Source organism: Dunckerocampus dactyliophorus, chromosome 5 (assembly GCF_027744805.1).
Source record: "Dunckerocampus dactyliophorus isolate RoL2022-P2 chromosome 5, RoL_Ddac_1.1, whole genome shotgun sequence".
Classification (NCBI taxonomy): Eukaryota; Metazoa; Chordata; class Actinopteri; order Syngnathiformes; family Syngnathidae; genus Dunckerocampus; species Dunckerocampus dactyliophorus.
In genome coordinates this window covers 21260254-21277014 of record NC_072823.1, presented here as the reverse complement: position 1 = coordinate 21277014, position 16761 = coordinate 21260254, and the positions used below count along the sequence as shown (strand labels likewise).

At 40.6% G+C, this 16761-nt stretch overlaps 1 protein-coding gene across 6 annotated transcripts in view; it reads right to left on the bottom strand.

Annotated features, from left to right (window-relative positions):
- LOC129181229 (genetic suppressor element 1-like) overlaps positions 1 to 16761 on the bottom strand; it is a 70853-nt gene that overhangs the window by 12478 nt on the left and 41614 nt on the right. For 4 of the 6 annotated variants that reach the window (XM_054776113.1, XM_054776112.1, XM_054776111.1 and 1 more), the window contains 3 exons: positions 9156 to 9336; positions 7207 to 7409; positions 981 to 1153 (listed from right to left, as the gene is read on the bottom strand). In XM_054776113.1, coding sequence (XP_054632088.1) covers positions 981 to 1153; positions 7207 to 7409; positions 9156 to 9336 — 557 coding nt within the window. Of the gene's footprint in view, positions 1 to 980; positions 1154 to 7206; positions 7410 to 9155; positions 9338 to 13354; positions 13418 to 16761 lie in introns of those variants that run through there. The other 2 variants (XM_054776114.1, XM_054776116.1) reach the window with 2 other exon arrangements.

The window sequence follows — 16761 nt, the reverse complement described above, 5'->3', positions numbered from 1 at the left end:
TCTAGTCCGGATGCCTCCCTGGTGAGGTGTTGCGGGCATCCCCAGCCTGGAGAAGGACCCGGGCAGACCTAGGACACGCTGGACGGATTATGTCTCACAGCTGGCCTGGGAATGCCTTGGTGTCCTCCAGGTGGAACTGGAAGAGGTGGATGGGGACCGGGAAGTCTGGGCTTCCCTACTGAGACTGCTGCCCCCGTGACCCGGACCCGGATAAGCAGAGGAAAATGGAGATGGAGATATTTTTTATATTAAATATTTTTATATTTATATATTTACATTTAGTTACTTTTACTTTGTACTGTATACGACCTTAATTAGATATTTGAAAAGGGGCACAATATTAGAAAGTGGAAACTGCTGTCATTGTAATGCAGTGCAACTATAGCTATAACAATATTAACTCTTTATTGGTCGAGGAACCATATTTGGTTCCGTAAGTAGGTTGCACCCACGTCACTACGAGGTTAAACCCCCCCCCACATAGTTCATCCCAGACAAAAAGAAAAAACAATAATATTAAAACAGGCGGTCAAGACAGACGGCCGCCCCACAGAGCCTGGATTCTGGTCAGGGTTTCTTCCCCAAGAGAGTTTTTCCTTGCCTCTGTCGCCAAGTGCTTGCTCTTGTGGGGTTTCAGTTGGTTCAGTTGGTTTTATGAATGTGACCTTCATGTGTAAAGTGCCATGAGACAACTGCTGTTGTGATTTGGAGCTATATAAATGAAATTAATTGGTTTGAAAAATATAAACAAAAATAAGTATAATTATAGTATACATAATTACTTTTAATGATAAACATATTTTTTAAAAATATTCTAACCAGGGATATTTCCCTTCTGACAGTGTCCATCAAAACTTTTATTGTGGTAAAAGCACAATTAGTGATACTGTGCTTATTAGATTGTGCAAAATGTCCTGTTTCCCTGCATACGCAATGTCATGCATCAAAGCTATTTGTACATATTATGTCTGTGTCCTTGCCTGAGGCTCTGCATTCGTGGGTCTTGCATGACCGAGCTGGGGGTGAGTCCAAATGGGTGAGCCAGTGGGTGAGGTGGGGCTATGGGTGGGGTCCCCTTGTCCTGCGGTGGATGAACGCTCTCTGTGGAGGCGACAGCCCGCTCCCTGCTGAGCCTCTGGACAGTTGGCTCTGACTGAGAGAAACAACGTGAGAGGAGAGTGAGTGGAAAGAAAGTTCAGAAAAAGTGGTTTAAAGCTCTGTGCTGCACCCGGAGGCTCAGCCGAGTGGAAAAATGGGTCCGATATGTCATAGCGGGTCAAGATCAAAGTGAGGAGCGGATCCTAATATCTTGCCTGATGCTGGCTTCTTCATCTCACACATCTTCTCTCTGGAAGAGCTTTGGTCACCACAGTACTCAATTTAATCTTTCATCACTGTGGCTGTAACGCAGCCACATATGGGAAGCCCACATTAGCCAACCAAAAGTCATAAATAAAGACAGAATAAAAAGCAGAAGGTATGTTGCTCTTCCAAGGAGCCTCTTATTTATTAACTCATTCAATCCCAACCATTTTTCAAAAGGCAACCCATTTTAGACGATTTTGACTGATCTTTCAAGGCACACAGAATATTGTGTTGCTATATAAACATGGAACCAACCAAAAGAAAGATTAGACTCCCGTCTTTCATCAGAAAAAAAAGTTTGTTTCTGCATTTTCCATTTTTTAGTAAAACGTAGGGAAGTTTCAGGAAAATATCAGCTCCCGTCAAGAAAAGGGAGTAAACCAGCTTTTTCAGGAAAGATACATTTCAAGCATAAATTTCACTTTGACACAAATATTTTTTGCTTTTGTGACAGCTCAAATGTTTCAACAACTAAAACTAACATAAACCACACATCAAAATAACAATTTATTTACAAATATAACACCATGAACTATTTATAATTTTCACATTTGAAATTGAACTATGTGTGTGCACGCGTATGCGCGTGCGAGTGTGCATGCGTTAAAATTTCCCTACAATGCGTACATAGCCTTCTGCACGCTACACTACGCCACACACTCCCATTTTGTCCTTCCTGTCTTGTGTGATTCTTCCATTCACAGGATACCCTCCCAAGCGCTTAACAAATGCATCAAATATCAAATATTTTTTTTAAAGTGCTTAAAAGTGCTCTGAAGTGAAATGCATTAGTGGAAAGTTGCATCATCACCTCTTTTTGCCTCTCGTGCAAAAAAACATAAGATGTATGAATTCAAGGAATTTCAAATGATTCAAAATTTTAATCAGATGAATCACAATTTTTAAATTAATCCTGATTAATCACCATTAGCTACTGTCTGAAATAAGTAAAGAAAGAAAGAAAGATAAATGACAGGACAGGATTATATATATTTGTATGTATATGTATATGTATTAAAAGCTTCAAATTAACTGAATATGTCAATCAAGCTAAAAGATGCCACACAAGTAAAAAAATCTATTTGTCTAACACTAGTCTCTTGAATAGTAGCAGAACATTTCACACTTTAAACCGTGTTATTATGAGCATTGAGGCGTTGCGTTCAAAGACATCACGTAATTTAAGTTAAATTTACTTGTTTTCAGTGAATGTTACAGCATACTTCCATCCATCCATTTTCTATACCGCTTCTCCTCATTAGGGTCGCGGGGGCATGCTGGAGCCTATCCCAGCTGACTTCGGGCGACAGGCGGGGTACACCCTTGACTGGTCGCCAGCCAATCGCAGGGCACATATAGACAAACAACCATTCACGCTCACATTCATACCTATGGACAATTTAGAGTCGCCAATTAACCTCACCTGCAGGTTTTTGGAATGTGGGAGGAAGCCGGAGTACCCGGCGAAAACCCACGCACACACGGAGAGAACATGCAAACTCCACACAGAAATGCCAATCGAACCCAGGTCTTCCCGATCTCCAGGCTGTTACTGTGTTGGCCAACGTGCTAACCACTAGACCACCGTGCGGCCTCCAGCATACTTAAATGTAGCAAATTGTACATTCAAATTAACAGTTACAAAGTGAGTGATAAGAATATCCACTTCATGTTTTTCTGTATCTTCCTGTTTATTTACACACACACACACACACACGCACGCGTGCGCGCGCGCATTATAAAGCCGTTTTTGTGATGATCGGAGTGTCCCTGAATGCATTCTTGTATTGAGAATGAGGAAGTGTCGTTCCCAGGATGAACAAAATAGAGATGTGTGTGAGTTGGAGATACATACAGTATATGGTGTTGGAATTGTACTGCTGTTGATGTGTTCAGGTCAGAATGAAGTTATAAAAGAGCGCAGACTCTGTGTGACTGTGTGGGGACACTCTACTGAACGTCATAACAGCCGTCATAACAGAGAGGCATGCTTGCTCCGGTGCGTAATTTTACGTAATTAATGAATGAAAGAATGAATTATTTTGGACAGCACTAATAAATTAATATTTGGGAGCAGGTGTTCGGGTTTCTAAAAATGTATAACTACGTCTTTGGTCTTGAATGAGGTAACAGATGCTGTGGCATTTTTATATGAAAATAAAATGGCAGTGTCCCAATAACTACAGTACTTTTGCTTTCTTTTTATTTTTCATCTGCAAATTTTAAATGTAACGACAGTGTACTGAAAAAAGCAGATGTGCATAACTTGTTACAACAGTGGTTTCCAAACTTTTTACAGTGGCGTACCCCTTCAGAGAGTTGACTTGAAGCCATGCACCCCCTCCTCCTACACACTTAGAAAAGATAAACCTTTTTTTCTTAATTAAATTGAAATATTGAACATAATAATCGGTTAACTGCGATTGGCTGGTGACCAGTCCAGGGTGTACCCCGCCTGTCGCCCGAAGTCAGCTGGGATAGGCTCCAGCATGCCCCCGCGACCCTAATGAGGAAGAAGCGGTATAGAAAATGGATGGATGGATGGATAATTGGTTAATTAATTTTATAGTAATTCCGGGTCAAAAATGTGTGTTTTGCATGGTCACCTTTTGATAAAGTCTGACATGAGCACTGATAAATAAATAAGTAATCATCGTACATAATTCCAGTCTGATGTTGGCATCCTTCCGTTTAATTGGCTTAACTTTTTTTGTCCACTCACAATGGCTATGGTTTAAGCCTGCATATTCATTTATACCAAATTGATGGGGAAAGTTTAACAATCGCAATAAAGCAGGATCCCAAGTGCAAAAATACATATAACCAATGATAAAGCCTCATTTTCAGGGGAATGCCCACTCACAATGACAGGTTTTCAACGCTCCGCCGTGCAGGGATTGGAAAACCAATATAAATGAAATCTTTAATATGAAACACTCTGTACAATGTACAAAATAACCATCAAATTTACTTATTTGTTCATATAATGCACACAGAGCAACGAACAACTTCATGCTTTGTCTCCTTTCTCCTCCGTTCTCCTTGCGCGGTGAGGCATTCAGGCGCACTCGTAATTGTGAGTGTTAAGCGCTAATTGTTTTTCATTTGTTTTTATTCATGTACCCCCTATGACAATAGGTGTACCCCTGGGGGTACCCCACTTTGGGAACTGAGGTGTTACAGTATAGCACAGTAAAAGATACATTTGCACACATTGTTCTTTGTCTTAATCGTGTTGCTAGGCAAAATTTGTGGAGCACAATCCTCATGCAGCCTCCAAAAACAGCACTGTAAGGATTATGAGACATGTATTTTGTACTTAGAATATTTATATCAATTTCACAATTGAATCACTGCTCTATATCAAATATAAAATACATAATTAAAAAGAAATGAATAAAGCGCCATCAATCTGATCTGGTGCAACGCTGCCCTCTGTCTCTATAATGCAGAGTCACTGAAATAAAGCCTATATTTACACTCTCGCAGGGGTGTCCAGTGTGCGACCCGGGGGCCACTTGAGGCACCAGCTTGTTTTCTATTGGTCCGCAGCACATTCTAAATCTAAAGAAAATGTGTGATGTAACGTAACGATGTAACACTAATAATAATATGCGTTGTCACCTATAGCATAGCATAGGTTGGTTTGAGCATGCTTAAAAATGTTAAAATATCACAATAGCATGAGGTATTAGGTTCTCCGTGGATGAAGTTTGGACACCCTTGACTATTGTGTCAAATCTTGTTGCTATTGGTGGTGCCTGTCAACAGGCAAAAAAACTAAAGTCAAAAACCACAAACAAATACAGCAAAACAAGAGTGTGCCTGCAGTCAAATATGTGCACTTTGAATACAGTTTGACTGTGGTTGAATGCACCGCTCATGGAAAGCTCATTGAAACCTCCAGTCATGTCCTATGTTAAGGAAATGTACTGTATGAAACCTCTATGTAGGCTCATAAACCGTAATGAGCCCATTTCATCCAAACAGGTTGTAATCTCTCATGTAGCATCTTAATGACAAAGTGCACATTACACACAACCTTTACAGACCTTTCACTTACTCTCCTGGCCTTTCTTCTTCCTTTCCATCACTTCCCTCCTTCACAAACCCAATTCTCCCTTCTGTTTTCTCCCTCAATGGTCTGAATGGGAGCCCCCCCCTTCATCCCCCGGCAGGCAGAGCCACAGAGTGGTCTTTGTGAAGAGGGGGAGAAAGGCAGCTCTGATCCATGGGGAAGGGGGGCCGCCCCTCCGTATTGTCTCAGGGACGCCCGGTGCCTCGCCCCGCTTTAAATTCACTCGCGCTTGCACAGAGTAAACATCTACAGATGCACACAAGACCCTCTTCATGTCTTTAAGCCTTGTGTGATGGAGGGTCAAACACACACGCACACATGCACACACAGTGCGCACACTCCAGGCGGATGAACACAATAGCTGCCAGTCTATACAGCTGCACAGGTTTTGTTTTTTTACAAAGAGGGATGGGACCTTTCCACCAAGTAGTGCACTTTGGTTCAGTCTGGTACACATTTGTTTGTGTTTACAATCTCAAACATATATATTTCTTTTTGGCTCTGTCACGCTAAACACACAAACGTCTAGTAAGTTATTGTTAGATGTTGATAGCCATATCATTTCCTACAAGAAGACAAAAGGCTCCATAGACAACTCAAATCCTTTGTATTTCCTTATAAAACCTCACAAATGGAAACTAATAACTCCAATATATAATTGCTACATCTGGAAAGAGCAGTAACATAGACCAAGGTTAGAGTCCATTTTTATTGGGTCTTGACCTTAAAATGCATGAGAAATCCTGACAAAAATCAACCACGTTTCTTGTACTCTATTCCCTGGTCATTTTAAAGATTTCCCACCTATTTCATTCATAGTGCATAGGGCTCAAATATAATTGCCCCGTAGACCACTGAAAACTAATGCTACTGCAAAAAAAAAAAAAAAAAAAAAAAAAACGTAGCCAAAGATCCTCTTTATGACAGGCGTGCTTTGTTGGTTTTAAAGACCTACTGCAAAAAATTCTAGTCAAAGACTCTGTAATCCCTCATTTATTGTGGTTAATTGATTCCAGACCTAACCGTGATAAGTGAATTTCCGCAAAGTACGATTCCTTATTTATAAACGGAATACTTTCGTAGTTAAAGCATAGAAAACCTGTTTTACGACCTTCCAAATACATTTTTTAAACATTATGAGAGCTCTCTAGACATGAACTACTAACACACAGTCACCTTTATACTCGTATTACCCAATACAGTAGGCATAATAAGATTTAGAAAGCCATTTAAGACATAAATAATATTGCAGTGGGTTAAGGCCTCAACAGTAGCCCGTGTACGGATTATTGTGCCCGCTCTAAGATACTTCAAACCTGAAATAAAAGCTTTTTGTACTGGCAATCAAGTCCGGTGTGTGTGTGTGTGTCTCACCAAACATTACAGTAACATTACTGGCACCTCATGAGCAGTGCAGAATACTCCATAGCTTCAACTTCTTTGACTGTGTCTTTTGAATGCCTTATATTTGTATGTTTGTTGATTTATTTAATATATTTTTGAAAAACTGTGAGAATTGAGTGAAATGCCAACGTAACAGGAGTGTTTTTAAGAACCTACTGTAAGAACGCTAGTCAAAATCCTCTGTACAAATCAAAATGTTAGCCGCTCCCAAGTTTTGAACTAACTTGTGGACAGATGTCATAGTTGAATTACTGCTCTGTATTCAAAGGGTTTTAACCACCTCACCCCAAAGTGCCATCCATTAGCCGCTAATGTTATGACATAACAAAAGCATGGTCTCGGTTGACTCTTGGCCTTACCTGTCGTCCGTCGGCCCTCCACAGGCCGTTGCTGGTCTTGGTGGGAGCAATGGTGACCACAGGGGGGACGCTCAGGACAGCAGCGTGGCCCCTGGACTGGGCTAGGAGGGGCCCAAGAGAAGCCCGTTTAGGGGTGGTGACCGGCGAGCTGTGGCTGGTGGCTGGCGAAGACACTGGGGACGAATCGCCGCTGTGGGCGGAACCTGAGTGGGAAGGAAAGAGTGGGCAATGACTCCAGAAGACAAACAATACATTACGATAGTTCTTTCGATATTACAGTGACAAAATGTGACATGTTTACAAGAGTCACGGAAAAAGAAACAGATGTAACACATGCAGGTGTTAAAAAGAAGCAGAGGAAGGTGATAAATGCGACAAAGACAACATGCACGCTGTTACTCCGTTAATGTAACACTCCCTAATCAGTGTACACACACACCAAAACACACTAATGTACAAAAGGAAGGAAAATAATGAGGCAGAGGGAAAGGGTGCAACTATAGCGCACATCCTCAAGAAGAGAAAGAGCCGGAGGAAGAGAGCTTGTTATAATTGGCTGTAATTAGATTCTTATTATAAAGAGATGAATGGAAAGGGAGAAAGGGAATGACAGAGCAAAAGAGCGGTCAGGATGGGTCAGCTCTTATCCAACATGCACTCGTACGTATGTGTGTAACAATGCATGTATTTCTTTTATAAGGCTCTTTTCTTTTTTCCGGGGTAGTGCAAAAGTGATGAAACGATAATACTCAGTGAGTGCACCCTCCACCCTACAAAATCAGTCAGTGAAGGGCTAAATTTAGGATCTTAACAGCAAAAATGATGAAAGAAATGTGAAAAAAAAATCATATGGAATGACAACAAGCCTAACGAGATCTAATCAAAATATAACTTTTAACACATGAAATGTAACCCATTACAGGGTGAAAAGGCTTTGAAATAAAGAAATAATAATGGAGTACTTTTGAAAGTTTCCCTACCATAATATTCCATATTATTCTAGATTTTAGTTTCATTATATATTATTAGATATTTTACTTTGTTATTTTATTTGGATTTTCACTGATTTAGATATTTTTTTCTATGTATTTTAACAATTTTCTGGAACATCAATTTAAGAAATGTAAATATTTTACTTTTATTACACATTATTAGATAATTTATTTTGATATTTAAATTAAGTTTTTAGCTTTATTTTATAGGGGTGTCTCGGTGGATGGAGGTAGCGCCGGTAGCATACACACAGAGTGCAGAAGAGTATAACGTAGTAGAAATGAAATTAGTGGATTGCAATATATTGTCATATTTTTAAAATATTTTTTCATTTTACTATTCTTAAAAGTAAAGCTAAAATCTCGCCTTGTCTCGTTCTCATGCACCCAGTCTTGTGTATCGTCTCGTCTCATGAACTGAGTGTCTCGTGACACCCCTACTATTTTATAATATATGTTGTATTTATTTTAACAATTGTTTAAACGTAAAGTAACGCTAAGCTACTTTTATTACACATTAGATATTTAATTTTGATATTTCACTGCATTTTTTTCCTATTTACTTTTAAACATTTAAACATTTATTACTTTTAAACATTTAAACATTTCAAAGTTGTATTATATATTATTATTTTATTTACATTTTTAACTGCATTATATTTTTTCTCGTTATTTAAAAATGTTTTTGAATGTGAAGTAAATATTAGTATATTTCACTTTTGTGATCTACGACTAGATGTATGTTAAATCTCTTATCTAGATTTTTCACTGTATTTTATTTATTTTAAGTTTTTATTGTCACTTTTTTATGATTCCTTTTCTAATGAAAGGTGACATTGCTGCCAGAGCAATTTGCATTAAATTGGATTTTAACTTGCTATGATGATGAATAAAATTCTAAAATAAAATAAATATGCAAAGAACAACAAAATAACAATGTTGCAGACTGACAGTTACCTCTGGGATCTTCTGCCTGTTTGGCCAGTTTGCGCAGGGCAGCAGCGAATCCAGAGTTTGCAGACTGGGTGATCGCGCTCCCATTGGTCAGTGGGCTGAGGGGACTGACAGTGGCCGTGGTGCGTGTCGCCGTGGAGATCATTCCTAATGATGGAGACTTGGTGGACTCATGGCTCATGCCCGCATGAAGAAATACGAAAACCAGAAACTGTGAGGTTCACTGACACAGACAACAGTATTGTTTTTATTTAGCAGGATTTTATACAAAAAATGCACTGTAATTAGTAGAAAAGTTTTGCAAGTTAGCAATTTTTTGTACCAAGGAATTTGGTTATAATATAATTTATATCTTCCCATTTAACTGTGTTTTCAAGCCAACAGATGCCCTAAAAATGAGCCTGTTTACACACTAATGCACTGTAATTAGTAGTAAAGTGATTTTTTCTTGTTCTAATAAATGTTTTGAGAATAAACCGTAAATCTAGCCCCTTTACATGTGTTTGGAGGAGAATTATAGCAATTTGTGCTTCACCAATAACCTAACCTTAACTCCTCTAAATCAAAGCCAGTTATAGCACACCGAGATTCACTCACACATGTAATAAAAGAGCCTGCTCATGTAAGACTTCATTAGGACTTTGCACAAAAAGTAATGCATGGTTATTAATAGTAAACAGACATACAGTATTTGTGGAATGAGGGTCTTTTTATGTACTGCTGAATTTTAAAACTGTATACTTGTGTTGAACCCCTTTAATTGTATTTTTAAGGCAACTGACACCGGAAACAAAAGATATTTTTTTTTGCAGTTTGCAAGAATGTAGTAGTTTTGTATATAAAAACATATTTAAAGACACATTTGGGAGGCTAGATTGTTTTTTGTACTAATTAGTTTGATCGTAACATAGTCTCCGATGTAACAGTTTTTGAGGTACCGTATTCAAAACTTACAAAAAAAAAAGTCTGTGCCAGATTTTAGGAAAATGTAGTAGAAAAAGCCATTAGTAATGTGACCGATTTTGGGAGTGAGCTTCTTTACTAATACTGTACTAATGAATTTTATAATAACATATCTCAGCTATAACAGTGTTTCGGAGACAAATTACAGTATTGCTCTTTGAGCACAGTGTGTCGGCCATGTTTGTCCGTGCACCTCAGTGACACTTTTTAAAGTGTCAGAAAACGGTCACTTCATTCTTCTTAACACAGTGCGTGTTCATTTCTGACTTTTCCTTCTCATTTTCCTTGAATGAGTGGAATTCAAGACGTCAAGACGTGTGTTCCAAAGAGACTGGACTCTTGCACCTTTTGTGTGTCTGCACCGCCATGAGTGAGTGTGTCCAGGCGGGTCAGGAGTAGAGCTGTGTCAAATAGAGCGCTGACCCTAATAGCAAATCTCACACATGAGCGCACACACGTCCACTTCCTCAAGGGAGTCGGCCAACACATCTTTAAGACCTCGGGAGTGTCTGCATGCGAACGTCACTGCAGCTTTACAAGCTCTCACGCCACGCTACTATTGCACACACATGCACGCACGCATGCACAGGCGCGCGCACACACACACACACTGCTACAAGTGTACAGTGTACAGCCTTTCATCAAGGAGTTAACAGGTTACAAAGTTAAATGAATTAGTGATTTTTGTGTGCATTATAACCCAAACAGCAGCTCTACTTGACTATGTGATGCATTCAGGTACACACAGCTATGATTGTATTCAAGACCCCAGGATAGCTAAGACCAACTCTGTTTGTGCGCCTGTTACACAAAAGCAGGGAATAAAATGAGAAACGAGGAGGCAAGAGTGTGTATGCTTTCATGTCAGTTAATGCAACATAATTGCGTGTATCTTTTCATGTGACGTCCACAACAAATTTCCCTCGGGCCAATTAGGCTGATCTTGAATCTATAATCTATTGATTAGAGGGCACGCATAAGAGCAAACACAGCCTAAAACAACCTTTGTCAACCCCTCCCCACCCCCTTTCACCCTCTCACTGACCCACTAATGTTAATTACATCTGGAATTAGCCAGCAGCCTCCCCCCCACCAATAACAGCACCATCCTACCCCCCAGCTTGCTAGCTATAAACATGACCTCATTACCACCGCACACACCGACACTGCAGGAGGAAGACAACAAACAGCTAAAGTGGTAAATACTACTAAAAAATTCATACTGGCAAATCTGGATAACAATGCAGTGTTTTGCTCATCATTTTAACAAAGTGAAACTGGAGCCTTAGGGTACAACATCCGCCGTAATATGCATGCCAGACCAGTAGTTGGCGCTGTCACATTGTAACGAAACTACTTCTAGTTGCTGTTGTACACCCTTTATTGGTGAATGAAGACTTTGGTAAGTAATGTTAAGCCTCTTTCACACAGCGATCCCGCAAAACTGCTGACATTTTTCCGTCTGTGGCTTTTGCACTAGCACAATGTAAAAACTAGCCTCTTTCACAGAGAGACCCCGCAAAATTTCCAAAATTTTACAGTAAAAATTTTAAAAAACTGGCCTCTTTCACACAGAGAACCACTAAATTGCTAAGCTTTTTCTGTATGAGCCTTACACATTACACAAGCTCCGGGTGTCACCAACACAAGATGGGAAAGAATTTTAACCTGGCAATTTTTCACCTTCTGAGCTATAATAGAGGCGGGATGCTGCTTGTGTGTAAGGATCTTACGCATTGCCAACACAATGTGTGTCTAAAGTTTAAGATAAAGCATTTGTCCTATTCAACTGGCGCTGATGTCGTCACTTGTCTAGTTGCTGTGTCACTGTATGAAAGCGTGCATAAGTCACTGCGATATCCCACTTTGCTGGGTGTCTGTATAAAATGCACATGTGCACACAAGCAAGATCTAGAATTTGGGCTCTCACATGCCAGTTTTGGAGGATCTCTGTGTGAAAGTGGCTACAGAACCTAGCGTCTCTAATACTACCTCCAAAAGCAGATAATCGACTTTGCCCCCCACTCAGTGCAATTTATACAGAAGATCAACATGGAAAAAAGCTGGGAAAATGCCAAAAAGGCCATGTAAAAGGAGCTTGATTAGCAGTGTAGGAAATGTACACGTTGCTGGAGAAGCACAAATGCTGCATCATCAACAAAACATGTTGAATTCAATATCTCAATGCTAGCATGTTAGTCACCGCGTTAAACTGTAACATTGGTAGGTAAATAAAATATAAATAAAATGCTAACATTACTGCGTTTTATAACATAGTACAATATCACTGGTGTGTACACTATGATGCTTTAACTATGCAGGGACAGTGCAAATGACATGGTCACAAAAATGACCAATTACCATCCTCGGAGGAGATAAAGGGTGGAGCTAGGGGGCGTGGCTTAGATGTATGTTGAGTCACTGAGAGGCCGCTGCCGGCTTGTAAACAATGGCGGCCTCCCGAAAGAGATTAGCATGGGTGTTGCCATAGCAGCAGTTTTATCAGAAGACCAGTGAAATAATGCATCCTCATCAGTTTAGTGAGCCTTTCTTTGTCATGTGATCTTTAATGGTTGTGACAAACTTCTAAGTTGTCAGCACTCAATAATAATGTATGCTTACAAAAACTTCCACTTTGAGACCCCTTTCTGAAATTTCAGCCAAACTGTCATAAAAATGTAGACCCAAAACACTATTTTTATGCATTGCCAGTTCAAAACTCATAGTTGACCCTTGCAGTGTACTATTCACACACATCCAGGGCAAGAGAGCATGAACTAAAGTTAATGCAAAATGATAGTACTGCAGTGCTAATGACCTGTCATGTCCACACATGCAAATACATTATTGGCCAGGACAACTCCATTGTCCTAAGAGCACAAAAAGAGTGATGTCTGATGAGGCTCTGCTGAGGCGGTCGGTCGAGGTTGAGATGATAAGACAGTTTCTATCGACACCCTCCCTCCTACCTTCCCTTCATCCCCCCGCCCCCACTTGCCTCCGTCCTTCCCTCCAGTCTCTTCCTTGACTCTCATCTATCTGGGCACGCTGGGAGCTTATTTCACAAAAGCCAGCAACAACAACACACATGGTTGCTTCCTGCTCACCCACAGTCTTGCCATATTCCCTTGATGGCCCACCAAGCACACACACACACACACACACACACACACACGCACGCACGCACAGAGTAGTAACATGTGCATGTGTGCATAATTCAAACATGCAAACACTCACCCTCCTGCTCACTGTTCCGCCTGCTTGCCGTCTATCTCCTCCTCTGTGACTCTCCCTCTCTCTCCCCTCAGCCTTGCAGCTGCCGTACGGTCACGTGACCTCCTTTCTATCCACTCCCCTCCTCCTCCTTTTCCTCCCCCCTCTCCATCCACTACCTCCTCCTCCTCCTCCTTCCCTTCCCACTCCATCTATCACCCTCCTCCTCCTCCTCCTCCCTGTCACTCGTTATAGCCTTCCAGTTTCTCTCCTGAGCTGTCTCAAAGTGTGCTCTCTTCTCTCGTCATCCTTCCTTCCTTTTGGCTCCCAGGAGTTTGGTGTTGAGTGTGTGTTTGCGTGTGTGTGTTAACCCCATCCATCACTCTGTCTCTTGTCCTGTCTGTTTCAGGACACGGACGGAAGGCTCGGATGGGGGGAGGTTGGTTAGCTCCTGACACTGACCTTTCACCCCTAACCTCTGACCTGTGCTCCCACAGCAGGAGGTTAGGTGGACAAAAACACAACCCTGTACACAAAGTCAGGCGTTTAGCTGCCTTTAGGAATGTTTTGTTCTGGGTGAGGCCAGGCTAGCAGTGCCACAAAAAACAAACCACTGGAGGGTGCAAAATTACTTTCTAATTCAATTTATGCATTTTTTTAACCCTAATTGAGAAGCATACGAATAACAAAACATAAGAGTCAGTGGTGATCAGCAAATGTGTTCAACTCAACAGATCTTCCACTAAGTAACCGTGTTAGACAAATAACATTAATACAATAAAAAAAGAAATATCTAAATAAAATGCAAATACGAAATACAATAAACAAAAATGATAGCATTGCTGCAAAAATCTTACAAGCCGTACTTATAAAGCACAAGACGGGGCAGCGCAATAAAAAAAAACAGCTGACCAATGAGCATCCCTGGAGGAGGTGGAAACAGAGCTAGGGGCGTGGCCTAAGGTTGCAAACAATGGCAGCCCCTTTGGGGAGATTGGAGGGGATATTGCCATAGAAGCAGTTTTATCAGAACAGGACAACTACATTCAATATTCAATCAATAATCAATATAGTGTATCTATCTGTCTGTCTGTGTTAACTCAACAATGTTCCTGGCCTCAGAGCTTGTAGCCGCATCTAAAAATAAACCACCACCAGCAACAACACAAACTAATAAGACTTCCTGCCTCTTAGCCATAATTGGGAACTAATTCCATCTACACACACACACACACACACTCGTACACCTCCAGTAAGTGAATAATAGCATAGCTCAGCATGATGTCATGATATACCGTAGGACATGTCCAGGCCTGCTGTCCACCCTCCCTCCTTCCCAAACACACCTGACTCCCCCTGTATGAAAACAGAAGGGGCAGTGCACAACCTACTGTGTCAGCTCATTAAGAAGAGCCCCTGTGTGTGTGTGTGTGTGTGTGTGTGTGTGTGTGTGTGTGTGTGCGTGCACACAGAGATAGGTCATTAGAGCTCGTGAGGCATTACCACTTTGGCACGTCTGGGAGTGACTGCGTGTGTGTCTGTGTTCCCAAACAACACACTGGATTTAACTACACTCCTCACATTTATTACCTCCGCCAAGCAGGAATTCACGTGGGTGAGTGGTTGCCATTTGTTGGATAGTTGGCAGGACTGCAAAAACTCCAAATCCTGACAGGCAAATTCCATGACTCTTTGTAGGGGAGCAAGAACTCATGCAAGTCCGAATAACAATATTATTTTTTTTTTCATTTAATCATTGCACCATTTAAGCAACTCCTACAACACAAATAGTACAGACCCATCATCTTATGTACGAACTAACAAACTAACACAAGTTCCCATCATCATAAAATGTAATTGGTACAGTCCTGTACTGTGAAATTTCTATTTCTGCTAACTACCATACGTACAAACAAACAAAAAAATACAGCACTGAACAATTTTTTCACTTTCCTTACACAAATAATTTTCTCTTTTTGCTGTTTCTAATCAATTACCTCTACCCAGAATTTAAAATGGTACAATCTCACCATTTTAAATAATTTTTCATAAAATAAGAAGTAGCAAACTACCATACGGGTAAACAATCCAAAAATACAGTACAGTCATCCCTCGCCACATCACGCCGCAAATTTTACGGATTGACTCTTATGAGCGCCACACACGGGAGGCGACAAACAACTGCAATTGGCAAAACTCATCACCAACGCGTAGCAAACCATGCACAAGGGAGCCGGCGAGCAGCTGTGGCCAGCTACAGCGGTGAGTGACGCATTCACGTCCAGATCGAATTGTACGAGTCTCCCACGGTTTTGATTGGCTGTCAGATGTGCAGGGAATTTGCGGATATCAAAGTACGGTAGTGCAGAAGAGGAAGAGCAGCCGGTGTTGATCGAGCACTCTTGCTAGTACCAGATCTTGCTAGTATTGACGATAAACTTACATAAATGTCTGCGTAAATTAATGTAAACTTACCCGATATGTTTACTCTGGCGCCAATGAGTTCCCATGCCACTGCTTTTTTCTTTATATCTCTACTTTCTTTTTTAGAAATGCCAAATAGCTCCGGGAAATCTGACACGGGAAGTATAACTTGTAAGAGCGTCCTGTCCGCTCATTGGTCAAGAAAGTATCAGAACCTTTTGATATTTTATGTGTACATAGTTTGATGAGACTTTTAACGTGTCATCTTCTTACAAACAACCTGATCTACCTCTTTAACACCCGTCTTATACTGTCTTTTTAAGGAAAGACAGTATTTACTTCACATACAAATAAAAGGTAAGAACACAAATGTTTTTCAGTTTATAAAAAAAAAATAAATAAATGGGTCTAAAATAAACATTTTTAAAGGGAAAGTTCGGATTTTTTGACATGAAGTTGTATGACATCCCCATCAGCAGTGTAGTCTAGCAACAGCGACTCCGCCCCCCACTTGGTCTCCTAAGTTCAGTTCTGGTCGGATTTTGGTGATGAAGAACGTAGATCTGCTTAGTTGCTGGGGACATTTAAGTAAAAAGTTTGGCTTCTCAAAACAATATTCATTCAAAAGAGTAATATATTTGCTTCACAAAAATACCTTCTCAAAAAAATCTGACCTCACAAAACACTGGCCGTTATATTTGTCTCCCGCCGTATGCCTGCGCACTGGCGCCTGTGCGTTCATGTGTATGTGATGAAGACGCTCGCATCTACTTCCGCTGTGGAACACATACATAAACAAGATGGCCGCGGCGCTCCGTCGTGGAAGAAGAGTGGCATTACCGCGAGTGTCTGCAAGAAAAATATAACGCAGAGCATTTTGTGAGGTCCGATTTTTTTGGGAAGGCATTTTTGTAATGCAAATGTATTACTCTTTTGAACACATTGTTTTGAGAAGACAAACTCTTTACTTAAATGTCCCCAGGAACTAAGCGGAACTACGTTCTTCATC